General features: G+C 32.1%; 1 protein-coding gene across 3 annotated transcripts; it reads right to left on the minus strand.

Moving 5' to 3' along the window:
• Positions 1-63: 63 nt before the first annotated feature.
• Positions 64-12,400, minus strand: LOC138183435 (uncharacterized). Of its 3 annotated transcripts, XM_069120330.1 has the most exons (17): positions 12,288-12,400; positions 11,973-12,144; positions 9,787-10,003; positions 9,435-9,548; positions 8,872-9,366; positions 4,390-8,746; positions 4,157-4,226; positions 3,949-4,020; positions 2,795-2,984; positions 2,601-2,717; positions 2,335-2,511; positions 2,079-2,246; positions 1,917-2,009; positions 1,790-1,832; positions 1,586-1,698; positions 1,383-1,513; positions 66-526 (listed from the first exon to the last, which is right to left on the minus strand). In XM_069120330.1, exons 3-17 carry the CDS (start codon positions 9,922-9,924, stop codon positions 508-510), a joined length of 6,297 nt encoding a protein of 2,098 aa, XP_068976431.1. In that variant the 5' UTR covers positions 9,925-10,003; positions 11,973-12,144; positions 12,288-12,400; the 3' UTR covers positions 66-507. The 3 variants fall into 3 exon arrangements, 2 of the variants coding, with proteins under 2 accessions (XP_068976431.1, XP_068976429.1); XR_011174064.1 differs by having other exon boundaries at positions 64-526; positions 1,316-1,513; positions 11,973-12,347; XM_069120328.1 differs by having other exon boundaries at positions 11,973-12,347.
• Positions 12,401-13,131: the final 731 nt, after the last annotated feature.

Below are 13,131 nucleotides of genomic sequence, written 5' to 3' on the forward strand. Positions count from 1 at the left end.
ATATGTATATGTTTGTACATATTTTTTTTCTATTAAATATTCAACATCGTACAAATTTGTAAGTAAACATTTTTCTATTTTCGAAAAACAAATCTAATGTAATTATAATAATAATTATAAAGTATTAAACAATTTTCTACAATTTATTATTCTCTTTTTTTACTTTATCGATATAATTATTCTTTGAATCGAATAATGAGTATATCTTCATAATGCTACAATCCTGAACGGGCAGTGTACGATTATCACGTATATTTAAGCTTTCAGTGTATCTTATACATTATTATTATTATGCATGAAGTAAACATAGAAATGTATCGTGAAAACAATTTCATTAATATTATGTACAATAATTACAGCATGCTTTACATAAATTAACAAGATTTACACTAGCCTAGATTTTCTATAAGGCTATATTAGAACCATACATCATCTGAAGAATTTGAAAGTTTGAAGACATCTCGTGTTCACTTCTGTACACTACTGTAGTCGAATAAAAATATGTCATTATGATAGTGAGAAAAACCTGCAATATAATAATGATCATATAAGGCATTGAATATTTAATATCTGTATAAAGATATATATTAAAAAAAAAATACTTATAGTAACAACGAAACTCTAAATGCTTAGAATAAAACAACATCCATGATTTTAGGAAATTTTTATATAATTAAAAAAAATTAGATCAGAAAAAATACTGTTCATGTATAAATGTACAAAAAGATCTTTTACATTTGTAAAAATACACATTATAGACTATAGGAAAGTTAAAATGATGCTCATACATCACCTTATACGCAATCTCTAAAATGAAATTTGAATATTCTTTTCCGAAAAGGAAAAGAAAAAAGAAAAATTTATGGAAACATATACAAACATATATGTAATTACATAGATACAAACGTAATGCTTTGTCATTGTATATGTTTTTCATTGAAACAAATTGTTGTCAATACAATAATGTAAGATTTGCCCAATTTTAGGAGTATTTCTTTGCAAAGATATCACAACATTAACAGATTCGTAGGAAATTTTATAAAATTGTAACATTTAATTGCAACATTTAATTTAATTATGCTAAAAGAACAGTCTTTATACGATATCAATAATACTGTAACATAAACACTCTTTCTGATGTTACGTAATGCAACTTTTTACATAAGCTTTAATTAATTGTAAATTCTATAAATCCACTTTTACATACATCTTATTTCTAAATACGAAGTATTCTTCGTTCTTTGTAAAAATGCAAAAAGATTCGTTCTTTCGGGTCTTAATAAATAATCGTGTAAATTTGTAGACTAGAACTTACACGCGAATAATATCAATCTTTGTAATTTTTTCTAGATAACCTAGAGGTAAAGTTAAATCATATATACTTTGTGCGTGTTAAGGCGCTTCCTCCTTTTGTGGGATCCATCATACGATCCCAATTTGTATGACCGACTACAAATCCTACAGCGCGCATTTTTTCTTGTTCTTTCCGTTCTTCCAAATCTGCCCAACGTACCTATCAAATCCAACAGTTCATGATAAATTTACCTGTATATTTTATCGATAAATCAAACAAAAATATACTTACACGTTTTTTGCCAGGAGTATCTTCCATATTATAATAGTCAGGAACTTGAAGGAAATCTTTCATAGTTTGCATCTTCCCTTCATTTTTCTTTTTTGCAAGCCCATCCAAACGATCTATTTTAAATTGATATAATTAATAACGTTAGACAAGATATAGATTGTTTGTAAGATATATTAATATCTTCTAAAGTATATAATAAAGTACCTAATTTGTCCTCTGCTTCCATACGTTCCCACTTGCTAACCCCCTATAAATGGATAACAGTATATATATATATATATCATGAACCTAATATTTATAAAAATATATATGTATGAAATTGGTAAATTACAATAGTATCTTGAGTATCATCTTGACTATCTTGACTATCTTCATTTTGTTGTGGAGATTTCTCCTGGGTTTCTTCAGTGTCTTCCATATGAACCTAAAATCAGGTAAATAATTAATATGAATCTGAAAAGATAAATATACAACCTAATAAAAACAAATATACTTCTTCAATTGCTTGTTCCTGTAACATAGAGTTAACATCCAATTTTTGATGATAACTTGGAGTTGGCTCAAAATAATCTATAATTCTATTTATTTCATCTTCTGTGCGATTATGAATATTTCTTTTTAAACAAATTTGTAAATCCATTTCCATCTCACAAACATACACCTATAAAAATTTATGTAAAAAAGATATTAACAAAGAACTGTTCTCTGTTCTCATTTATTCAAATTTTGATGCTGCAATGAAAACTTACTTTGAAGCCTTTTGTTTTAGCAAAACTCCACATTTCTTCATAATCGGATATTTTTTCGTTGATACAATCCAATATAATGAAATTAAAGAAACCATCGGTAATATTCTTTTTAAAAGCTTTAACAAGAGATGTGATGTAACTTTGCTCCATTGCTTCCTCGTACTCATAGACCATTTCCTGTAAAGTTTATTAAATCAAAAAGTGCTGCAATTTATTTGTGCTTAAAACTTTAAATTTAATTAAAAAAATAATAATTTGTTTTATACCTTAACTGTAACTTTCTTTCCATTATCATCTGTGGATTCTATCTCTTTCTCTACCAAGAAATAATCATCAAGACTTAATATTCGTGGTGCAGAACCTCCTTGTTCAACTTCCTTATCCTATGAAAAGATATGTTCGAAATTGTATCGTTATTTATAAGACAAAGTAAATTATATCTTAATAAATATAACTTTACCTTAATAAGTTTCGCCACAAAAGATTTTCCACTGCCTGGTGGACCCCTTAAAATTATAGCTATTTTTGGTGGTCTGTTCTGACGACCTGGAGGGCACAATAAGTCATCCACCATTGTGCAGTTTGGTGTTTTTGCCAATTCCAAAGTTTTTGGTGTAGATTCCAACACATTATGCTGAGCATCTGTAACACTGTAATAAACAATGTCAACTTATTTAAAAGGTTTTTATATAATCTACTTATAATCTTTAAGTATAGAATAAAGAACGTATAATACTCTTTTTGTACAACATAACGGAAAAGAAATAACAATAGAGATAAATAATTGTAAGTAGTAAGGACTGGTATATTCAAATTTAAATGTGCTATATTTGATGTTTTTTGCACAAGGTATTACGATATTAAAAAGTTTCAAAATTGTATTAAGCACAATAAATAAGTGAAACCTTCTGGAAGCTATTTTAAAAAATAGCCATCACCTGAAAATAGCAAATGTTTTCCATGTTATCTTATTAAAGTAAATGAATTAAATCACAAGAAACATGTTTGCACATAATACGAACAGATTAAAATGAAACGTGTTTGTATTATGCCGCTATGTGATCCGTGCGTTTAATTCTAAAAAATTTTACGATATATATTATAAAATAGCAGAAGCATAAATAATTTTCAGAAATAGTTTTCATTTGCATTACGCGTATAAATAAAATTTTCGTGGTTTAATATGTGATTACATAATATTAATCAATATAGTGGCATTAATAATATAGCCACATAAAAATACATGTATATATGTATATATAACATTGTTAATGAAGAAAACCAATGGTTTTCGAAATATTTTTATGTGCCAATAATATTGACACGATGAATAAAAGTATGCATTATGACATTTTACAACTGCATTTTAGCAGTTTGAAAACAGAGAAAAAGAGAGACACAGAGAGAGAGAGAGAGAGAGGGTATGAATTTGCATAAATAAGTCTTCATACTTTATGCAAAATGCAATACTTGTCAGAAACATTATATCTACAGATGGACACCAATGTGTATTGAAATGTAAATTTAAGAACACAAAAGTCATGAAAGCGTTTATTTTACAATATTTCAAAGACTAAAACATTTAGGACGCATTTAATAATCAAAAAAACATACCTGTTCTCTGATGGCTTTGTATCTATGACGTTCTTGTTCGAATTCTCCTGCCAGTTTATATTTCCTTTCGATCTAAATAAAGTTATATATTTTCAAACGTAATTAATTCACATTAATGTTAAACAATATGAATAATAATTTATGGTACTTTATTTATATACATAAGTATGCAGATAAATTTATAAATAATATATTTGGTGTACTATACCTGTCTTCATCTTTGTCATTCTCTTTAGTCGTTTCCTTTTGAGATGGTTCACATCTTTCCCGCGTTCTTTCTACATTTGAGAAAAATGATAATAAACATAAAATTGTCTATACAATTTAATAACTAAATACCAATAAATACTTATATATTTTATCTGAATATATTTTTACAGATTTCAATAATAATACTTGATATGAAAAACTGTATATTTTTGCAACTTAACATCAAATTACCTTTAATGGGACTCTTATCATAGCGGTTATCTTGATCTTTGTCAGATGTATGATCAAATATCCTATCATCACGTTCTTTCGCTTTATAGTCCTCTTTCTCTCTGCGTTCCCTTTCAGGTTTTCTATCGTCTATGAATTCTTCGCTACTCCTTCTTTGTTTGTAGTCTCGAGGATGCCTAGATTCTGTTTTGTTCGCATAACATTCGTACCTCCTGATTTTCTCTGTATAATCTTTTAAATTCTGTTCATTCTCCTCCCAATTTCTAAAATCTTTCTTTGGATACACTTCATGCTCTGGCACTAGAGGTTTTAAGTTGCCATGTCCATAATCGAAACATTGCACAGGAGTTAAGTGATCTTGATTTGATGATCGGGAAGTATGGGCATAATCTATTACTTTAGCAGGTATATGTTCGATAAATTTCTTGTCGCTGCTAGCCCCGCTATGATTATAATTAAATTGTTTCTCTATACAAAATTCTTTCACAGCTGAACACCTGATTTGGCTTTGTCTGTTATCCATAGGTCGTTTCACGTATATATTTGAGTTATCGAATTTTGTATAATCAGAACCTGATGAAGATTCTGTGTATCCAGTCTTGTAATCACTCACCGTTATATCGTTCATATTTCTCTCTGATCTTTTATCGGGAACGTTACATTTATTTCCATTCTTAGGAGATCGTCGTTCTATATCGTTCGCTATACTCTGACTAAATGATTCATTTTGAGGCAACATGGATTTATCAAGATAGCCTCTTCCAGATCTTTGATCCACATCTCCGAAGCTGTTTTTAGAGTATGGTTGCCTCCAGACTGAGTTCTGCGCATCATTAGAATCGAATTGCCTCTGTTGCATACTTTCATCAATTGATATTTGCTCATTATTAGCGAATACTCCACCATCACCACTTATTTCTGAAGTACCCTGTATCTTGGAACCAGAATTATTATCAATTGGTCCTTTTGATCTAAGTTCTCCAATTCCTCTGATATCAAGTTGTCGATTATCAAAAGATCTGTCAGGTTGGCCTCGAGATAAGAAAGAGGTGTCATTTGAGCTACCTATTGGACCTCGTGGACCAAAATATGCATCATTAGAACTCTGTGAACCAAAGCATCCATCAGTAGAATTATCAAATTGTTTTTCATTAAATCTATTTGAAAACTGGCCGTCGTTTGCACCTTTCGAACCACCTGGACTTCGTTGATAAGGTGGATCATTGCGTCGTGAACCAAAAAGTCTATCATTGAGTCCTGAAAATCTTGGCTGTCCTTCGTTAAGTCCTCTGGGCATAAACTGATCACAAGAACCTCGATTATCAAATGGTCTACTATTAGGCCCATGGGGCCCGAATTGACCATCGTTCGTCCCTCTAAGACCGAATTGTCCATCATTAGGTCTGCTTAAACTTAACTGAGCATCATATCTGGGGCCAAATTGTCCAATATTCGAAGGTCTAGGTCCGAACTGTGCATTATTAGGAGTTCTTAAACCGAATTGATTTTCAACGGGACCTCTCATCCCAAATAGTCCATCATTAGGACCTCTTGGTCCAAACATTCCATCATTGACACTTCTAGGACCAAATTGTCCATCATTAGGTCCCCTTGGGCCAAATTGTGCATCGTTTGGACCTCGTTGACCGAACTGCCCATCATTAGGAGCTCTTGGACCAAATTGTCCATCACCAGTACCTCGAGGGCCATATTGTCCATCACCAAGACCTCGAGGACCAAATTGCGCATTATTCGAAGCTCTTGGACCAAACTGTCCATCGCTCGAGCCTCTTGGGTCAAATTGCCCATCATTCAAAGCTCTTGGACCAAATTGTACATCATTGGGTCCACGAGGACCTAACGAGTACGGATTTGGACCAGAAGAATTAAATGGTGGTTCAAACATAGGAAATCTTACATTGTTAAGACCTCTTGGACTCAAAAAAGGTGTACTTGGTCTAAATGGCATTCCCCTTGGACCAAATGTAGAATCAAAAGGTCCTCTTGGTTCATAAGATTCAGTGTTACTTACAAATGATTTCAAGGAAGACTCTTTTCCATCATATGGTTCATCTGTTCTTTGTACAGAATCAGTAGGTTCATTAGTGTCTGTAAGAACAGGACCTAAATTGGGTAATTCAGGCGGTGGCTCCATATTTAAATCTTCAGGTTTTAGATCATTTTCTCCCATAAAAGGTAACACTTCAGGTTTTTTCTCGGTATTTTCACTATCATTATTAGATAGTTCTTGCTTTACCTCTGTTTGTTCTTTGAAAGCATTCTGTGGATCCTGTTCTGAAGAGCTATAGTTCGTAGACGGAATTTCTTCCTCCTTAATACTATCCTTCTGTAATAAGCTATCTTCAGAAAGTTGAGCGTTAACCCAAGGTGGTTTTTCTAGTAATGGAATGTCTTTTTGTATTGAATAGTTCTCAGAACTGTCTTTTTGTGTATTATCGACGTTTTGTTCAGTCGATTTCGAATTATTTACCGCAACTTGTTCTACTACAGTAGTAGATTCATTTTTAACCTCGTTCTTCACATTCGTGTCGTTTCCGATATTCACCATTTCCGATCTAGATTCGGTATGCATAAGATCTTGCATTTGTTGTGAACTAGAATTCGATCCTTTGAATGAATCCCGCGAATCGAACGAATTGTTGCGTACAATTCCTAGAAGAGCACGAGGTCCAAAGTCAGGATTTCCATGAAGCTTAAAATCTCCAGGTATTCTGAAATTACCAGGTGCGCCTGGTCCAAAGTTAGAAGATCCACGAGGTCCCAAATTTTGGTTTCCAGCAGATTTCATGAATGGAGAATCACCTGTAATCTTCTTAAAACTTTCACTCAGTGAACCAACGCTGCTACTTTTATCAGAATCAAAATAGCTTGGTTTGAATACGTCCATCGCTGCTCTCCTTTTTTCCATAAGCTTCTTTAATTCTGGAGCAAATTTATCTGGTGGTTCAAATTGATTATTCCTACTAAAACCCCTTGGAACATTTGGAAAACTATCACGTCTATTATCTACTACATCTTTTTGGTCAAAACGATCCATACTATTCCTATTAAACCTATCACCTCCAGGGCCATAAGGTTCATTATTTGGACCAAATCGATTATTGTTTGTTCCAAAACGATCATTACCAGTTTCAGTTCCTTGTCCTACCCTGTCACCTCCTGGTCCAAATCTATCATTTCCAACAACGAATCTGTTATCTCCAGGTCCAAATCGATCATTTGTCATCCCAAACCGATCGTTTCCAGGTCCGAATCTATCATTCGTTGGACCAAACCGATTGTTTCCTAGCCCAAACCGATCGTTTCCAGAAGCAAATCTATCGTTGTTAAAGTTCATTTTCTGTTGATTGAACTGACTATTTCCGTGTTCTTGATAGTTCCTATCTTCTCTTCTAAATTGTTCGGCTTCAGATACTCGTTCATCGTTTAATTTATAATTTTCATTTCGTTGACCAAACATATCATTGCGAAATTGATTACCTTGTTGATCATTTATACTATCTGGACCAAAACGTTCTGCTGGTATGCCTTCCTTTTGATGCCCAGCGTCATTTATACCGAAATTACCCTGATGACCTACTGAGTCAAAGTTGTTCATAGAACCAGGTTGATTTTGACGTTCGTTGTGTATCAAATTATTATCTGGACCTTTACCAGTATTCATTCCGAATGAAGGAGGCCTTCCTTGCATGTTGGGTGGAACTGGAGGTCGTACGTTGTGATTCTGTCGTGAGTCATTGCTAACAAAACCTGGCGGTGGTTGTGAAAAGTTTGGTATAGCTGGAAAATTCGGCGGCGGTTGTGTAAAGTTTGGTGGAGGCATTTGAGTTGGTGGCATATTGAATGGAGGTGGAGGTACTCCAGTCATAGCTTGGAAGTTAGAGAAATTCGATACGTTCACGCCTGCATTATACTGTGCTGTCCATTGTTGAGAATTCCATGGTGACGAAGTCATATTAGAAGACATCATGTTCATGACTGGTAGCTGAGTTGTCGACGACTGTGATACTTGAGAGGAAGTTGCTGTTTGAATGTTAGACGCTACTGTTTCTGTTGCTGGTGGTGGCGGTGGCGGTGGAGGTACGTTAATACTCTGCTTTGCAGTTAAGCCAAGAGTTTTCCCAATACCCAATAAATTGTTAATTAATCCTTGATTTTCTGTACTAGATAGAATGTTCAGTATCTTATCATCACCAGACGAGCCTTTATTCTTTTCAATATCTACTTTAACAACAGTTTGCTTTTGTTGCTCGCGTTTTCTACGCATTTGTTCACGTCGTTCGATAAGCTTCTCTCGCCAGGATGTCCATTTAGCTTCGTATTGTTTGTATTGGGTCTATAATAAAATAATCCCTTTTCGAATAAAACTAGAACTAGCACTAAATCACTTACTGATGTTTTAGTCATCATATTTGATTTTCTCTGTAGCTGATATGTAATAATAATTGTAATATCACTTACCTTGTCTGGATGATTAGCATTTTGCTGTTTCCACTTATTAAACTGCTCCTCCCACTGTTTAAACTGAGCGTCAAATGTTTTCTCAGCTTCAGTTAGTTCTTCATCTTCGATTTTCAACTTTTTAGCACTATTAGATTCACTACCGATACTATTACTGCGTTTACCATTTAAACTATTATTTTCTTTACTACTATTGTTATTTTCAGGAGGTAATGGTGGCTGATTTGGAGGTAAAGGGGGATTTTGAGGACAGTTTTGTATATTTGTTTGTTGCATTGGTGTATTCGCGTTTTGTTTAACGGGAAATAATGGAAGATTGTTTTGATGTGGAGGAGGCATGCTTGTAAATTGATATGTGTTCATATTATTAGGAGGTAATGGCGGTTTTGTATCCTCTTTTGGAAGAGGTGGTGGAGGTTGTACGATTGGTAACTGTGACACCTGATTAGCTAAGCTCATGTTCTGGGCTGACATGTGTTTCATTGTTTCTTGGTACTGAAACAAAGTTCAAAATTGAATTAATGAATGAATACATTTTTGTGTTATTTATGCCTTTTACATACCTTCTCCCCATACTGTGCCTGCCATTGCTGATATTGTTGCTGCCATTGCTGCCACTGAGCCCAGTTTTGTTGTTGAGCTGCAGCCCATTGTTCAGCTGTATACCCACTAGGTGCCTAATAAAACAGTATAATTGTGGTATGCTACATATATTATATAATATAGAAATATTTATATATTATGTTAAATAAATTGATAAATTCATTAGTTAAATGGAAAATAGGTACATATGACAATATTTTAACAAAATTGTAATTAACATGTCAAATTTTCAAAGAAAATTTCATATATATCAATTAATGCAAGATTTATTTTTTTCATATATTAGATAGAGATATTTAATAAAATACTTACTGGTTGATTATAATACTGCATGTATGCTTGCATCATAGCCGTAGGATCTGTTCCTGGTACAGCATAACCAACTGGTGGTTGTGGCATTGGAGTAGCAACAGCACCAGCTGACAATTGCCATTGGTTCCAATTTTGCATTTTTTAAATCTCTCTCACTCTAGCAAATGGTTTGCTAGTGCATTCCAAACTGTTTTAAGGGCCGCAGTCCGTTTGGACGCTATTTTATGTTCAAAGAAAATTGTTATAGAGTTACCACCACATACGTGTATAAAATATAGTAAAAATCTCTATTCAGTTATTTGTTTTCCTTTTATGGTACAATCACCAATCATACATAAATGAAAAAATGTCTCAGGAATTATTAATTAAACATATTAATAAAAATTATACATACAGCAGTTTAAAAATATCTGTAAGTTTTAGTCAATATTGAGGCAGTTTTACAAAAATATAAAAGTTGGAACTATATATATAAATATAAAATGTGTTTCAACCATGTGTTACAAATTACCTAAAATTTTCTTAATCGCCACAATAATAAAATATGTAGAAACTTATTTCTTAAATTTCAATAGTGATTTTATTGTTTTGTAATAGGTAAAATATAGAGGATCAAAGAAATAGAAACACTTGTAAAATGGATGTAGAAAGAACTACACATCATCAGAATACTTACAAGTCAATAAAATAATACAAAATATGTTCGGTATAAATCAGAAACACACATTCACCAATATTTGTACAAATACATTAACATAAAAATATAATAAGTTAAATGTTCAGTCTATTAATCTTCTGCACTTAGTAAATAGTTATAAGATAATTATCATATCCTTTAAAAAGTTACTAAATGCAAAACATTATAAATTTTGTAGATATAAGATACATTGTTAAAATACAAACAATGTAAATTTCATAATTATGCAATTATTTGCTTATATACTGATATATGTACAATATATTTCTTTGATAGATAAGGTACACTCATTCACAAAATATCTCGCAAAAGAATCTAAAATCAGTAACACATTTATAAGTAATATATATGAAATAATATATGAAAATTAATAAATATCGGACAATGCAAATGCAATATAACATTAATACACAGTAATATGTAAAAAGAAGCTATAGATAAACAGAATTACTCTAATAACTAGACTCTTTAAAAAATTTAGGTTCATATTAAGACTGAATATATATAAATATTTGTCACATTTAGCCAATATTTATGCTTTCCCCTTTATCAAGTATAAGTAAAACCTTTTAAAAGTTGAAGTTATGTAAAATAATTACATATAAAACCAAAATTACGTTATATTTTTCAATAGATGAATGGTAAAATTATTTAAAGGACAAAGAAGTAGATTTGAAATAGATCGAATTAAAATTATTGTATTAAATATCATTCAGAATACATAAAAATATGCTTTAAATATGTATAATTAATATGCTTTTATAAACATTCAAATTCATTAACTTAGAAGAATATAAACAGTATTATAATATACCAAGATATTACATCCAACAAAACATATGATATAAAACAGATATGTGTTTTAAACATCAAAACTGCAGTTGTTGGAAATAACGTAGAGCCAATAACAAACATACTGCAATATTTATTATATTTCGCAAAATGAAATACAAAGTGATCGAAAATACATCTTATTACATAATATATAAATAGTGCACAAAAGTATTATGCTATATAAACTTGTATATAAAAAGGGAGAATATCCAATATATTAAGGTTGTAAGAAGTCGAATTGGACCAAATAAAATGCATTAATCTATTCGAGATTAAACACAATAATAAAGAAAAAGACAGGGATTAAATGATTTTTCCTTAAATAGGTTAATGATGCTGACGAAAACTTTAAAATGCCTTCGTTAAGTATAGAAGTTTGTAAACTTCAGGAGAACGTTCTCATAAGCATCCAAATGTGATCGCCATGATTATTGAAGACGTATCAATTTAAATTTAGTTAAAATATATCCTTCAAAATTGCATTTATGATAATATAGTAATTTCTGATAAGATAACATAATAAATATAAAAGAAGTTTGTGTATATTAAACACATTAATCCGAAAAACTCGCTCGGCAATATCCAACATTTTTCCGAAAGTATAGAACGAAAATAAAAATGTCAATGTAAGTAGTTGAAATAAGATAGTACTCACGACTGGATGTCCAGGAAGCTGCTACACTTTTGAAATGCAATTCACGGAAAGCTTTTTTTATTGTACAGTAACTAAATCGAAACTTGGCACGAAAACGTCGAAACTGATCGGAACTTATGGCGACTGGAGACTACGGTTGTATAAACACGTCTGGAGTATAGACACTTGGATACTGAAAGCATTGATAGAACCATTCATCTTTTGAGTCGAAAAAAATCAAGATGTAAAGCAAGAAAAGGTCCCGTTTTACGCAAGCGTAATACGTATATACATATGCATAGATATTACGAATATTTCACACAATGACAGACTCACTCTATCTATTTCTGTTTGTTTCACAGAACGAGGCTTTTCCTCACTCTCCATCTTGATATTTTTTGAATCAAAAGATGAACGGTTTTCCCTAGTGAGTGTCCAGATCTGTTTCATATGAGCGTTACCAAGTATTACGTTAAGTTTGCAGCTTTAGGGTAAAAGAGTGAGTGAGTTGGTGCCCATGGTACACTAAACCGTTCTGTTCGCTGAAGTCCGTGAAAATTGAAAGAACTTTTGTAGTTCAAAGCTAAAACTTTTTCCAAGATTGTATGTACTTAGAAACTAGCACGCGCGAAAAAAAAATATCTCGTGAGAGATGGTAAAACGTTTAGAAAAGTTTACATGGATTGTTAAAGAAAAAGATCTCGAGAAAATCCAAACTTCTTTACAGACTATAGGTGACTTGTCCCACAATTGTCAATGCGGCTTTCAACTGGACGTTACTTGATGAAGTGCTTCTTATTTCCCGAGCTCTGGTTTTTTCTTATTCGGTCATTCTTGGTAAATATCTGAACAATGCAGACTTTTCTATCCGTATATACAATCAGTCAGTAAATTTAAATTTAAATTTATGTGACTATATTGAAGGCAAGTTTTTGCGATGGCGTAATAGGATCGTACTGGAGATCCGGAGACATTCTGAAGATAAATCAATATAAACAAATTTATAAACAGGTCTCGATATTCGTTAGAGAAAACCGTCCGAAAATTGAGCCGTGTCTAGTCATAAAAAATCAACACGGAAGGTCAATAAGGCCTACGTTCTTGCGAGGCAGATAAAGATGAGTAGAATGTTCCCGTTTCTGTCCGAAGCATTCATAGCACTTTACGCATGCGCAAAACG

The sequence above is a fragment of the Bombus flavifrons genome, chromosome 9 (genome assembly GCF_040668555.2).
Source record: "Bombus flavifrons isolate JBK064 chromosome 9, iyBomFlav1_principal, whole genome shotgun sequence".
Classification (NCBI taxonomy): domain Eukaryota; kingdom Metazoa; phylum Arthropoda; class Insecta; order Hymenoptera; family Apidae; genus Bombus; species Bombus flavifrons.